Genomic DNA, 15,553 nt, shown 5'->3' with positions numbered 1-15,553 from the left:
TCCATGGAGGTGAGGGAGCTGGGTACCATTCATCAACTCTTGACTGTCAAAGCTTGTAGGGTCTCCGGATTCATTTTCTGGCCCCTTCTCTCTGCCTTGAGTGTGAAATCTGGCTCTTGCCAGTAACAGTCCTTGGGCGGAAAGATGCAGAGCTGGCTATGGAATGTAGGGCTGGAGTCCGCTAAAGACACAAGGCCCTGGGGGATGTGTGTGCACCTATAGCACCTAGCCCTAGAGTGAGGCAACTTGCCCAGAGCTATAGAGCTGAGGTCTGAACCCTGGCCTAGTGAGTAAATGAGTAGCAGGAGAGAAATAGACATCATTTTCTAAGGTCAAAACAATACTGGATGGGTTTGGCTATAAGGAATGTTTATACAATACATATAGGTAAGAAACCATCAGAGAGTCTAGTAGGGGCTGTATGCACAGATATGGACCCTAAAGGCATGCGGAGGAGTTATCTAAGTGCTCTGTGAAAGCCAGGGCAGGGAGTTACCTAGGGGAAGGAGAGAGTGTATCCAGATGGGATGATCTGAGCAGACTTCCAGAGGAGGCAAACCCTGACCTGGGCCATGCAGGATAGATGGGCCGGATGGACAGGGGGAGGTTAGAAGGTTTGTTGGAGAATGGGTGAATGATGGAAGAGCAGAGGCCGAGAGGTGGGCATGAGCCTCGCTGGGGCACTCGGGGATGGAAGGTGGCAGGGCTGGAGAGATTCAAGCTGACCTAGGCCCCTGGGGAGCAGGGGCCATGTTGCATTTATCTGCCTTATGACTCTATGTCTGACTCGGGCCTGCGTGCAGAATGGGCCTAGCCCAGTTTGTTAGCTGGAATAAATGAGTGAAGGATGGCAGGGTAGGTGGGTCCAGACACTCCTTCACCCAAGTGGGTGGTGGGGAGTTCCCAGGCAGTCGAGGCCCTGAGAACTCTTCTACAGCCCAGGGCCTGAATAGAAGACAGTTGAGACTTCAGCTGACTTATTCCCTGCCCATTCACTGTCCTCTTCCGAGGCTACAGGGACTGGGTCAGCCCTGAGGATGACAGAATGGAGGGGATGAGCCTTCCGTTGCCTTCCCTGCCCTCTACCCTTACTCCCCAATCTTCCCCTATGCACTCTGTATTTCTGAGCAGAAACAAAGCCCTGAAGTCATGTCCTGGTACAAAGATTGGCCAGTTTATACCAAGGTTGCTGTATGCATGATCTCATTTGACCCTCACAATGTTTTCTATCAGGTAGGTGTTATTAGTGTCGCCATTTCCAGATGAGGAAATAGAGGCACTGAGAAGTCGACTCACTTGCCTAAGGTCACACAGCTAGTAGGAGCATGATGCGATCTTCAGGGATGCTGGCAAGGCCCTTTGCTACACAATAGCACTCCACAGAACTCTCTGAAATTCTACCAGCACAGTGATGTCATTGTTTTTTAAAAGGTACAGACACATGGGTGGCCCCCAGACTGTGGGAGCTCAAAGGGTCTTCAGAGACCATCTGGGCCCATCCCTCCTGGCACCAATGAGAAGCATTGGAGAACTTGGTTATGTCTGGGCCGTGTGGTTAGGAGCTGGGGATCCAGCCTCTTTGTCCCAAATGTTTGTATGACCTTGACCAACTACATCCCACCCACATGCCTCCACCCACCTCCTCTCCCTGAAGCCTGCTTCTCTGATAAGGTGTTGGGAACATTTTGGCCCATTTTTTTGTTTGTATGTATCCAGAAACAAGGCAATCAAAAGCCTCCTTTATTTATGTTGCACTCAAACTGGCTTTTGTATTTTAAAATAGTTTGAGATTTACAGAAAAGTTGCAAAGATAGTCCAGAGAGTTCCTCCATACCCCACACTCTTTTCTCCTCACACTCTTTCTCCTATTGTTACTGTTTCACCTTAGTGTGGTTTTGTTTGCCACAGTTAATGAACCAATCTTGATATATCAGTGTGAAATAAGACCCATATTTTATTCAGATTTCCTTAGCTTTTACCAAATGTTGTTTTCCTGTTCCCCAATCCCATCCAGACGTTACATTTAGTCATCATTGTGTCTCCTTAGGCTCCTCCTGGCTGTGACATTTTCTCTTTTGTTTTTCATGACCTTGATGGTTTTGAGGATTACCGGTCAGTTTTTTAGTAGACTGTATCTCCACTGGGATTTGTCTGATGGTTAGACTGGGGTTACGGGTTTTGGAAGGAAGACCACAAAGGTAAAATGCCCTTCTCATGTCATACCAAGTGTCTATACTGTCCCATGGCTTGCCACTGGTGATGTTGAACTTGAACCCCTGCGGAGGTAGTGTTTGTAGGGATTCTCTACTGTAAAATTACTCTTTCCCTCCCCTTTCCATACTGTACTTTTTAGAAGGAGGCCACCACGCTCATCCTGTCCTTAAGGAATGGGGAGTTATGTTCTCCTTCCTTGAGTAAGTATCTAATAAGTTATTTGGAATTCTTCTGCTCAGAGAGATTTTTCTCTCCCCCATCTATTTATTTATTCAGTCATTTAATTATATTAATATGGAATCATGGATACTTATTTTATATTTGGGGTTATAATCCAGTATTATTTTAATTATTTTGTTGCTCAAATTGTTCCAGCTTTGGCCACTGAGAGTTTTTATTTGGCTCCTGTACCTTTGATATACTCTCATCTTTGTGTGTGTGCGTGTTGCTTGTTTGTTTGTTTGTCAGAGCACTTCCTTACTTTTTGGCAACACAAGATGCTCCAGCCTCATCTTGTATATTTCCTGCTGAGGTCCTAAAGCCCTGTTTCATTTTACTGGAGAATGTTATTAAAAACCAAGATCTGGATGCTGTGTGCGTTCATGGCTACTGGAATGAACTGCGTATGTTGCTTCTAGAACAGGGTCATTTCTAATGAAAGGAACAGCTATACATTTGCTTCTGGTAAGAGAGACTTAGCTGAAGAGTTGCAGTAATCTGAATTACGATGTGCACCAGCCACATAGGTGGTTCAAGGCACCCTTCTCGGGTGGGTGTGAGCCCAAGGAATACCAATTGCATTCAATAGTCGTGGGGAAAACATTCAGTGAAGCAGGTCTCTTGCCCCTGCTGAGGCCAGGAGGAAGGGCACAGTCATCAGTTATTGCAAGAGTGCTTTGTGCTAAGCGCCATCTTTCAACTTCCTGACAACCCTGCCTAACAGGGGGCTCTCTGTTCCGTCAGTGGGGAAACTCAGTGCTGAGATGGAGCCTGCCTGAGTAACATGGCTACTAAGTGGTGGAACATGACTTGAATCTACTGCTGGCTGCCTTTTAAAACATGGAGTGTCTTGGCCTCATCCCCAGAAATGCTTCTTTCTTTGGTTTGGAATGAGCCTCAGCTCTGAGCATGTTTTAAAAGCTCCCTAGGTAGTACTGATATGCAGCCCGGGTTGAGAAAGCTGCTCTGTGCCACGCTACAACTACACTATAAGTAATGGGAAAGGTGGGCCTTGGTTTCCCCATTTGTTTAATAAAGGTATTGGGCAATATGTCCCTTTCTTCTCTTTCTAGCCTTCAGTGGTTCTGAGAATTTGTGAGCTGGCTTTCATACGGCCCTTTGTATACACACATGCACACACACACGCGCACACATGCGCTCCTGAGGTCTCTCAAAGTCAGGACCAGGGGTGTGAAGACCTTTCCCACAGGCTTGCCCACTCACTCCCACCTCTCCAGGACGGGCTCTGGCCACTGGATTGCTGACCTCCATAGACAACAGCCCCTGTAGCTATGGCCATAAGGAAGAACCAGCTGCTTCTGTTCCTGCCCTAATGAGCATGATTGGAAAATTTCCCCCAGGCAACTGGAAAATCCTAAAATAACATAAGTGGAAAAGCAGACAGCTCTGGATTGTCCAGGCCAAAATTGGTTAGTAAAAACAAAACCACATACAGTGTATGTAGCTTTGGATTTTTAGGTATTTATTTTGGGGGGAGGGTGCAGTGGTTACATAATTCTCTCTGTAAGCATACCCTGTCCCAGCTACTAGCGAAACCAGTCAGTCTTTCCAAAATCCATGCTGGCTGAAGGTAAACTGGAGGGGTTCCCGTGGCTGACTGTCCCACCTCCTGGATTGCATGCAAGCCTCTTGGGGGATAGGAAAAAACCCAGGGCGCTAACACTAGAAGAGTATCTTCTGGAAGAATGGAATCCTGGAAACCTTCAGCCCTCTTCCTCACTGCAGACTGGAAAAATCAGCTCAGAGAGAGGTGATGCCTTGCTCCAGGGCACAGAGCAACCCAGCATCAGAGCTAGGAAGGACACAAGTGTCTCGACTCACAGCCCAGTGCTCTTAACACTGCCCCACTGTTGTCTTGAGGGGAGATTGGGATGGGGAATCCTGGGTTTTCTAAGAAAATTGGGCTGTCGGGGTGGGTGTGCCACCCAGCAGTTTATAAAATTAGCAGAAGAAGATTCTTCTGCTTTCTGAGAATTCCTGATGCAGTACATTGGGGAAGATGACAAAAGGAGAGAAAAAAGAAGAAACAGAAGGCACGGCCTGACTTAGCCAGACACCAGACATCGCTGGTTCCCAGCCAGGAGAGAGGTCATGTAAGGACATTGAGCACAGCAAGCTTCATTGGTGGCTTTCAGGGGAGGCTTTCAGGACCAATGGCCAATGGAGGGTCCCACTGTGGGAAATGGATATGAGCTGCTCTGTTCATAGGAACCCCCGGAAGCCCTCAGGTGAGTGTCCTGGAGGCGGGCAGAGGTGGCCCCGGCACTTGCACTTGTCTCCCCATGTTCCCTCACTGCTCACCCTGGCTCTTCCTCTCACTCCTGCGGCTAGAAGCCTGGAGCTGCTGATCGGGACATCTTTCCTTGTCCTTGGTGCCTCATGGCCCACTCTCTGCCTTTCTGATTGATGGAGCCGTCTATGAACAGTCAGAACAGGAGTGCTAGGAGCCTTTTGCTATCTGTCCTTAGGGCTGGGAGGTAGGTAGAGGGGCCCTGGGGAAGGAAGAACCTTGTATTGAGTGCTTATTATGTAGTGTTTTCAATGGTTGGCTTTCAAACTTTCCCATTGAGTCTCGTGCACAGCTCAGGAGCACCTCATATGAAAGCTATAACCCAGTTATAACCTAAGAATATGGGGAAAGGGGAGAGGGAGAGGGGAGAATGGGCCGAGGGAGGGTGATTGGTGGGATTACACCTGCGGGGCATCTTACAAGGGTACATGTGAAACTTAGTAAATGTAGAATATAATTGTCTTAACACAATAACTAAGAAAATGCCAAGAAGGCTGTGTTAACCAGTGTGACGAAAATGTGTCAAACTGTTTATAAAACCAGTGTATGGTGGTGCCCCATGATCGCATTAGTGAACACAGCTATGATTTAATATTAATTAAAAAAAAAAGAAAGAAGGGGGAGAGGAATGCCCAGAGTCTGAGGCCCCATGTCCATATCCTCTCTGAGGCACTGGATCAGCAGGGAATGCTTTCAGCTTCAGTAACAACAAACCCGGCTGATGGTAGCTGCAGCCATAGGGTACTATTGTTTACCTAAAGACAAGTGTGAGGTTGGAGGCTCAATTCCCAGATTCTTTCCATTTTTCTGTTCTCTGTCTTCAAAGTGTTGGCTTTTGGTCCTCAGGTTTTACAACCCATGGTCGCAAAGTGGCAGCAGCTGCTCCACGCATTTCAACCATTCAGAAACAAATGGCTTTCTTCTCCTAGGCTTAGTCCTTTTTTTTTAGGGAACAGATGTTGTTCCAGATGCTTTATTGGCTATGCCTAACTGAGGAAGGCTGGGAAAGGGGTGAATGGCAAACGGGAGCAATATAGTCATGACTGGCTTTGATCCAACATGATACATCTCCTGAGTATCAGGGCACATTGCCATCCAGGTCAGAATTAAAGTCTGTTAGAAAGAAGGGGAGAGGGGACTGGTTCTTGGGGAGCTAACTCATAGTGGCTATCACGATGAACTGTCGTGATCCCAATTTGCAGAGGAAGGAGCAGTCCAGAGAGCTCACACAATTCTAAGTGGCCAACAAAGGACTGAACTTGGAGATTCTCACTCCAGAGCCTGTGGGCTGAAGTCTTACATGATAGGGCCCAAGGCCCAACATTATGGACCTTCCCCTTGGATGCCCATTCCTTTCCCTGTCTTTTTACCAACCTGTACCCCACACTGTTTTGTCATCTCTACAGTGGGTATAATACTCTGAGCCTCAGGGAGAGAATTGTTACAAGGCAGCTAAAACCCCTAACATATTTACATTGGCAACACGTATATTTAAATTGGGATGAAACAGAGATTAGTGTGGCCATTCTACAAGGGTAGAAGTGCGCCAAGTGCTCTATATTAAAAAAATTGTTTTTAAATAGAAAAATAAACCCTCCCAGCATGGTGCTCTCCTTAGAGTGCATGGTCATTTAACACTGGTGGGTTGGTTAGTTTTGAGGTTATGTATAGTAGTGGGCACAACTCTGGCCTAAAGGTCACTGGTCTTGCATTCTTAACCTGGCCCTGCCGTCAACCAGTGAAATGACCTCAGGAGGTCTTTTTACTTCTTTAGGTCATGGTTTCTGTGGCTATAGAGTAAGGGGCTGGCTCTATCACTGGCTTTCAAACTTTCCCAATGAACCCTGTGCATTCCTCAGGAGTACCTCACAGAAGGCAGAGAAGAGGCTGAGGCCCCATGTCTGTATACTACATGGCCGTATCATTACCTACTATTAGCATAACAAACCACCCCAACATTCAGTGGCTTAAAACAGTCACCGTGTTATTTGCTCACAATTCTGTGGGCAAACCCAGTCAGCAATTTGGACTGGATTCAGCTGAGCAGTTCTTTTGCTAGTCTTTTCTGGGTTTGATTATGCAGCTGCAATCATCTGTCAGCTTAACTGGCCTGGATGGTCTAAGACGGCCTCACTATATGACTTGGGGTGGGTTCTGGCTGTTGAATGAGCCACATGACTCCAGCAGGTTAGCTCAGGCTTCTTCATATGACTGCAGTAGTCCAAAAGGGTGAGCATGGAAGCTGGCATACCTCTTAAGGGCTAGGCTCAGAATTCCTCAGTGTCTCTTCTGCTGTGTTCTTTTGGTCAATGCCAGTCCCAAGGCCACCCTATTTCCACCAACAGGTGAAAGTAAACTCCATCTCTTGATGGGGGGAGCAGCAAAGACTCTATGACTATTTTTAATCTACCACATAGGCAAATGGTCTTTGAGTCCCTTCTGTCTCTTTGATCCAGCTGCAAGCATATTAATAATCTCATTAATAATTATCACTTACCTATCAAATGATATGATGCATATGAAATCTTGGCATATATTTTAGTGGTCAGTAAATAGGGGCAGTCTATAATATAATAAATAATTATTAAGTATTATTTAATAATTGCATACTCTATGCCAAGCATTTTATATAGATGATCAGTAGTTCTCCCAGCAACCCTGAATGATGGATATGATGCTCATATTGAGGAATGTTATGAAGATATTATGTTCAGAAGAGGAGCTCAAGACCCCAAGAAGTAAAAGTAACTTGCCTGTGCCACAGCTAGTAAGTGGCAGAGCTGGAATTTATGCTTCGCTGCATCACTAAACAGCTGGCTGCAGCGCGTAGAAAGGGAAGCAAGGGAGACCTTGAGAACTGAACATGGAACCCCCAAGGGTGTTGGAAAATGGGCTCTGAGTGGTCACTCCAGCTTTTGACCTCCTGGGCACTCACTAGCAGCAGCCATCATAGGCAGACTCCCCTTAGAGTATGACAGGGGACACTTGGTGAGGGCACAGGACAAGAGGGATGCAAACAGCTTGTGAAGACAATCTTCTGCCTGGAACTGACTTTGGCTAAACACTTGGAATTTGCCATATTCTAGAATGTTCGTCAGGAGTCACTGCTGCTGTTTTTGAAAGGTCTAGAAGAGGCCTAGTGACTAGATCAGCAGCTAAACCTCCCCAGAGGGGAACAGAACAGAGCCTCTTTTTCCAGTTGGCCAATACAGACCACAGGCCTGGGCTGTCCCCACAGTGGGCATCTGTCAGGTTGCCCTCACCCACTACCACCTGGAAAGGAAGTTTCAGAAGACCCCTGCAGGCAGGCCAAATTCAGCCTCCCTCCCTGCCCCACCATCCAGCATAAATGCACGGCCTCTTCTACCCCTGGGCCAGCACCTTATGCTGGCTTTCAGGCAGAAGAGCCATGTGAGAACTTTATGGCCATGCTTAAAGGGTTGGTGATGGCTGTTCAGGATGGCAGGGCTGGCATAGTTTAGCTTTGGGGACTTTCCACCCTGTGGCCACCCTATGCCCCAATGAGTAGGTAGGTGGAGACAACGGCAGAAGAGCGAGATGCCAAATGCTATATGTGTGGCGGGGGAGATGCCTGGCCCGGGAGCTGCTTCCGCAGTTATTGCTGTCTGTGTGGCCTCGGGCTGAGTAAGACCTGAGTCTTCACCCATCAAAGGGAATAGGATTAGAATGTTCCAAAGGGCCCTGGGGACAAGTCATACCAAATGTTGTGTGCCTGGCACAGTGTGCTTGTATTATTAGCTGTAGTAACTTCTGGCTCCTCAGCACGACCAAACCACTCTCTCTTTTTGTTTACTATCTTGCATTCCTTGCCTCTTACCCTGGATCTGTAAGTTTTGCCCCACCCCACCCCCAACTGCTGCCTCAAGGCAATTCTTTACTTTTTCACAGTAAACACATGTGCTGGATGCACTCTAGTTCTAAGTAGAGCCTGAGACTGGGAGCCAGCAAAACAAAAACGCACATTTACCCACACTCACACACACATTCACACACACTTAGACACACACACTCACCCTCTCAGAGGTGGTGATGGGTGGAGCATTGGTCCTTGGTGAGTATACTATTGTGTGCTTTCCTCTGCAATATCTCCATCACCTCATACAACATTGAGAGGCAAGGCTTTGGTTTCATGGTTTTTTTTTTCTTTCTCCTATTTTTTTTATCCTCCATACACTAGTAAAGTTTCATTTTTTTGTTTCTGCTGGGTGGTGGTAGGTGTTATTGCTTCCATTTATAGATCAGAACACTGAGGCTCAGGGAAGCGTGTAAGCTGGTAACTGGCTGCTCAGAGCCCTCTGGGAGCCCAAGAGCAGCACAGATTGGCCCCTGCCCCCACCCCCAGTCAGAGGAGTTCCTGTCTTCTTTCTTTTTCTCTAGGAACTTGATGGTGGATAACAGGGTCCATGTCTGAACCAAGTGAAAAACACCCAGAAATAGTATGTGCAGGGTGGTGTCAAGGGGAGAGGGGGCCCAGTTGAGGCTGGCAACCATGATCTGCCACACCAGTCAGCCTGCAGAGATCAGTGGGGGCAGGAGTGTCAGACCTAGTACGGGGAGAAAGTACCCATCAGTATGTTGTATTGTGACCCTAGACAATGTAGACCCTGCCACTAACAAAAACTCTATCCATATTACAGGTAGGGGGTCTTCTGTTTTATTTTGGAAAAAGAAATTATTGGTGGCATGCACACCAAAGGGTCATGGCCCCAGTTTGAAGAACACTGGCCTGCCTTCCTTTCTGTGCCATCCCTGACACAGGAGGATCGGCTTGGGCTCTGCTGTGTGCATGTGCTCTTAACCCCTGCCCTGGCCACGGGTCCTCTCACACAGGCACCACATGTGTAAAGGGGTCACTTTCTCTGTGAAGACAGAAACTCTGGTTAGTTTCATTTGAGGAGGGTGCCAGGCCCCAGCTCCAACCCTGGCTAAGGGTCAAGGGTCAAAGTTTCCTTTGTCAGGCTGTCCAGGGTCAACAGTAGCTGCTGCTCAGCAGGGAGGCCCTGGGGCACCCCAGAGTGCACTCGGTCCAAACACATCCGCTTTTCCCCACGCACTCACACACCCCTACACACACCACACACTCACACATGTACACTACAGTTTTCCCCACATGCACTCACATTCACACACTGCTGACCTTAAATAATGAGATTTGGAAAATATGATTAAATATCTTTTTTGAGTGCAAAGCTTAAGGACAGCCATCTAAGAGGTACTCACCCCAAATGAAGAGTGTAAGCACTTCAAAGTGGAGCAATTAAGATTTCTCTTATATAGGCAGAGATAGCAGTTTTAGCAGGAGCACAGCAGTTTTCCTACAACACCAGTGCACACACCACAGTGCATGCAGTTGTTACAGATTGCTGCATTCCAAGGAAGATTACTCTATTAGTCCTTGCAAAGGGGCAGCAATCTGAGAGGGCCTTGCCTCTGACGCCATTGGGTCTTAATTACTTACAGGAATTAAAAAGGCAGAAGTTGCAGCTACATACTGAGTGGCCCAGGCTGCATAGCCACATTCCTCCTAGAGCTCAGAATAATTTGAAGTCCCAGTAGTTTTCGGTTTGAATTATTTAATTTCGCGATACTTAGCCACACTCATTCACTCTCTGTGTTCTGACACCAGATCTCTGACACTAGCTGGATGTACAGCAATTCAATTTAGACAATGCCTGAAGTTGGTACAGACCCCAAAGGCTGCTCTTACTTTAGATGACAGCCACAAGTGCAGTCACCAAGCTAACTGGACTTCTGTCTAACTTGAAATCAAATTTGAGGACTCCCCTGATCAGGTTTGACACTCTGATAGTACAAGTCACAGAATGTACTGAATGTGCTATACTTAAAATTACAGTTTTAGTATAAAGGATAAAACCACCATGTGGATGTAGCACAGAGGGCACTGTCTGGGGCGGCTGGGCACAGAGCCCCCATGCCTCTTCTAGAAGCCAGGAGCATCGCCCTCCTGGCACAGAAGTGTGTCCAGGAAGCACCACTGAGCTCTGAAGTCCAGAGGTTTTATTGGGGTTTCATCTCTTATGTGTGATCAGTCAAATCATTGGCCATGTTATTAAACTCAGTCTCTAGGACTTCTCTTCTCTGGAAGTCAGGGGTGGAACTGAAAGTTCTAATCCTCTAATTGTTTGCTTGTTCTTTCTGTGGACCAGGAGTCCCTGTTAGCATAAACTCTGGTAAGGTCAAAAGGGCTCCATTATGGGTAACAAAAGACATTCCTATGGCTCAGGAAATTCCAAAAGTTTTGGAAGTTCTGTGCCAGGAATGGGGACAAAGACCAGATATGTTTTTTGTACTATACCATACTCACTCCTACACACACTCACATCCCCTCACACACTGCTGGTTCCCTTGAGCCTAGTAGGCAAGGAGGCAGCTCAACCTTAAACCTATGAAGAGGCAAAGTGACCTCTTTCCTTTGAAAGATTAAATGCCCTGGGGTCAGTTCAAGTTCAGGTTAATGCATAAGTTCAGTGATGCTGCAGCTCAAAATAGGGCAGGGCTGTGGCTGAGCTGAGGCACTGTCTTCAGAGTGGAGAACAGAGGCTGACAGAAGCTTCTAGAAGTAAAACATCCTGCTGGGGCCCTCTTGGCAAACCCCCTTCCAGGCTGGCATAACCCCTGCCTATTTCACATTTCCACTCCCAGGAAAACCTCTTCCCTCTCCCTCTGTGGGCCTCTGGTTCTTATGCTCTCTCTACTCTGCCTTGTCAAGGAGAAGGGCTGCTCAACTCATTTCAAACTGAGGTTCAGTGACTAATGGGTTTGTTGTTTTTGCAGAGAGATCAGGGTCCAAAACTTGAAAGGTCACCCTCTTTAAACCAGGCAGGGGGGAATTTGAGTACCTAAAATCTAGAATCAAAGGCTCTGAGCTCAAATCTCAGCTCCAGCACTTTACTACACTATGATCTCGAGCATGACTTATTTCTCTCTGCCTCAGTTTCCTCACCTATAAAATGGGGATAATAATGGCATTCCCCCATCAGTTTAATAAGAGAAATAAATGAGATCATGGAATCTAAAGCACTGGTGTTTGGGCTTGGGGCAGACTAGGGAGGCAACATGTGTTAGCTGCTATTAATCAATAATAGCATTATTATTATAGTGTTTTGTTAACAATAATAATGTTATATTAATGATTCTGATGGTATAGCAATATAATTATAATATGACAACCCTAAATAAGTGACTGAGGCAAAAATCTTAATAAATGGATGTTTTAATAAGCCGAAGTTTGAGGATGTATCTGAGAAAACCACAAACCACAGACAAGACTGTGACTATTTCAGAGAAATTTGGAAGCTTCAGTATTTAAGGGGGATAGGCCATACAGAAAGGAAAAACAGAACAAGGGCATGGGCAGTGAGGCAAAATGGTTACATTTTTGTGAGGTACAGAAAATCTGCATTTTACATAAGATAAGGCAAATGTTCTAAGAGGAAAAGAGAGTGAAGGAAGCATCAATTTATGTAGATTTCCCTAGGTAGGTGGGGGAATATTTGATCTTGTCTCTGTTCTGCACCTGGAAAGAGAAACTTGTAATTCATTATTAGTGTGGAATGGAATAAACTAATTTTAGAAGCTAGACTTAGCCTGTAGACCCAAAGTTACAATTTGGATGTCTTTGTTTATAGGAAGCCAGCAAAGAAGTTCCTTATGAATGATCCCTGGAGGCAATCCTTATAGATGCCTGAGGCCTTTTGCCTTTCTGTGAATCTGGCTGATGCCTAATGTTGGTAACAGTCATTCATTTGGAAGCAATTTTGCCCTCTAGCCAGGTTCATCTGCCCAAGGAAAGCCATTATCCAGAGACAGCAGGGTTCATAGCACAGAGTTTATCCCTCATAGTGCTAAGGAGGGAGATAGAAGGAATTTCTCAAATATACTACTCTGAGAATTGGGGCGGACAGAGTTTTTAAAGACAGTTTGATGGGCAGAAGATTAGACAATTAGGGTCTGCTAACTGTCTGGTTTCAGGGCACAACCATCAGTTCTTTGGTTGGTAGAGGCCACTGTCTGGGAGGGTCAGTTACTAGAAGCTGGACATTGGGGGAAGTGTGTAAGATCAGTTGAGTCAGTTCCTTGGTCTTGGGTGGGTCTGTCACTGGAATGCAGAACCTGGAAGATACCTCAGATACTCCTCGTAGGTTCCCAACAAGTGACAAGATGTTCTACACCAACAACTATGCTTGACTCCAGAGTAGAGAAGCAAACAGCGGAAACAGTGATTATTATCAAGCAGATGATGGGACACTGGCTGATTATTATTATTTTAGCTAAGTTCACAGAGCTTTGGGGCCCTCACGCTAGCTCTCGCCTTGTATCCCTTTATTCATTTGTAAGGGCAGTTTCAGCAGGTGTTGCCTGGCTTTGCCTCCTTCCCTTTTGCATAAGGAGTTGGGTGGGGGTGGTCCTGAGAATTTTATTTTCCTTTAAAATATTAGTAATCAGGGCAGTGCCTGTGGCTCAAAGGGGTAGGGTGCCGGCCCCATATGCCGGAGGTGGCAGGTTCAAACCCAGCCCCAGCCAAAAACTGCAAAAAAAAAAAATAAATAAAAATGAAATATTAGTAATCAATAGCAATGACAGCAGAATTTGGAGCTTCACCAAAGAAGTGGCATGACAGAGTATGCTTTGGTGGGAAAAGGAAGTAGTCCTTGAAAGCCTCACACCTCTGGGATGTCCCATTGGCCCTGCTCCCCAGCCTTCCCTTGGTAGCCTTGGCCAGGATCCTCTAGCTCAGGTGAATGGGGCTGAGCTGGAGAGGCTCAGACTGCAGGGGTGGGGACGAGTTTAGAAGGGGTGGAGAGACATTGTGCCCCCAGGCTGGGGAGATTCCAGAAGGCATCACTGGGGAAGGAAGGATCAGCATGCTCAGGGCCAGCCAAGACTAAAAAGCACTTGTGAAAGACAGCAGAGCCCTTTCATGGACCAAGTGCTTACAGGTATGAACTCAGTTATCCCACCAGCCCAAGGAGGTGGTGTGCTGTTTTAATCAGAGCACCGCAGTTTCTTCATCTGTAAAGCAAGGATAATAACAAGATTGACATCATGGGGTGCTGGAGAAGATGGAGCAAGTTAATATACATATGTGAAGTGTCATAACAGTTCCTGTTACAGAGAGAGCTCTATATTAACTACTTCTGTTTTCATGGGGTTGGGGGGGAATACGAATTGACTGATACCTGTGATTATTTCCAATATCTTCCCCTGGATCAAACATGCTGGGGTGTGAATTGAAAATCAACCCCACTCCAGTACACTAGAGTTTTGCCAAGTGTGGACTCTGGACCATCTCCATCATTGTCAGCTGATTCAGGCCCATCCTACAGAACCAGCATCTCAGGGGGACCAGGGCATCCTCCCCAACTCTGTGTCTACAACAACCTTCGGGCACATTGGGTTAGTTGACCCACTCAGTGACTCAGTAAGCAGGTGAGAAATTGAGGTGCCAGGATCCCCAATTTGGACCTGGGCCAGGTTGGCTCCCGAGGGAGGCTTCACCACCCTACCCTGCCTCCTCATTCCAGGACCTTCCTCTGACTTCCATCTCACTGCTGTCCTCATCTCCAGCCAAATCTCTGATTCATGGATCTCCCTCCCCTCCTGTGGTTTCAGATGTTCCTGGTCCGCCGGGACAGCAGCCTGAAGCACCTGGTGCTGTGTGTTCACTTCCCTGCCCTGAACAAGAGCTCGTCTGAGGTGCTAGAATACACCATCAAAGAAGAAAAATCAAGTAAGTACCTGTTTTCCCCTTTCTGGCCCCAACCGCACAGCAACAGCAGCAGCAAATGCTGCACGGCTAACCACAGACTCTCTTGTCTACACAGGAGGTGTTTAAAATTAGAAGGCGCTCTTAGGGTTTTTAAGTACATGTTAAAATAAGAAAAAAAAAAAAAGAATAAAATTAGAAGGGGGGGAAACTTTCAGTCAAACAAAGTGACTTAGCCATGCTTATTTTGAATTCAAAAGTCAATGTTAGTTTCCGTTTACCCTCGTCTTGGCTTGTTGGCTGGGCTTCCTGTGGCCACAGTGAAGTTTTCTCATTAGCTCAGCAAGGATGCTGGAAAAAAGTAAAAAGGGAAAGGACATGTCCGAGCCCCTGAGTCCTAGTGTAAGCTCAGCACACAGTCAAACTGGGACACATCACTTCACCTCTCTAACCCTCAGTTTTCTTATCTTTTAAATGGACGCAGTAGTCACTGTCCTGTTTGTATCACAGTGCTTTTTTGAGGGCCAAATGGGCAAGTGCTTTGAAAGACAGAAATCTTGTGTGCGAGCAGGGTTACTTGAAGCAGGCATGAGATAAGCCTCAATGGAAAAAATGTTTTGTGGCCCCCAGTTGGTACTGATACGCAGTGTCGCCAGGTTTGGGCTCCTTGTGGATGGCTGGACTCAGCCATCTGTACCAGTTTCCCTATCCTCAGGGTCCATGTGTGCACATGGCTATGTATTAAGATCCAAAAGGGCTGTTAGAAGAATCCACAGATTATTACAAGCACTGGCTTATGTCCTCTGTAAATGGATCCAGGTTGTTGTGGGAAGCTTTTTATCCTTGGTTAGAAGTAGAGCGAAAAGACTTAAAGAAGAAGGCCCACTAAATATTTCCCAGAGCTTGCTTCTTGAGAAACACTTGTCCCCAGTGTCAGAATCTGACAGAGTCCTGGCCTTAGGGGTCTCCCAGTCTGGTTGGAGGGCCACAGACATACTGGGGCAGGAGAGGCAGACATTTCTTGCTGTGCAGCGTGGCCGGTGTAACTGCAAAGAGACCTC

The 15,553-nt window shown here is 46.7% G+C and overlaps 1 protein-coding gene across 4 annotated transcripts in view; it reads left to right on the top strand.

The window, feature by feature from the left end:
• Window positions 1–15,553, top strand: part of RIN3 (Ras and Rab interactor 3) — a 130,853-nt gene that overhangs the window by 35,223 nt on the left and 80,077 nt on the right. For all 4 annotated transcript variants that reach the window (XM_053601627.1, XM_053601628.1, XM_053601626.1 and 1 more), the window contains one exon: window positions 14,399–14,516. In XM_053601627.1, the coding sequence (XP_053457602.1) occupies window positions 14,399–14,516 (118 nt within the window). The remainder of the gene's footprint in view (window positions 1–14,398; window positions 14,517–15,553) is intronic.

The sequence above is a fragment of the Nycticebus coucang genome, chromosome 9 (assembly GCF_027406575.1).
Source record: "Nycticebus coucang isolate mNycCou1 chromosome 9, mNycCou1.pri, whole genome shotgun sequence".
NCBI lineage: Eukaryota > Metazoa > Chordata > Mammalia > Primates > Lorisidae > Nycticebus > Nycticebus coucang.
Note: the sequence above shows the minus strand (reverse complement) of the source record. Positions and strands in the feature narration are given on the sequence as shown.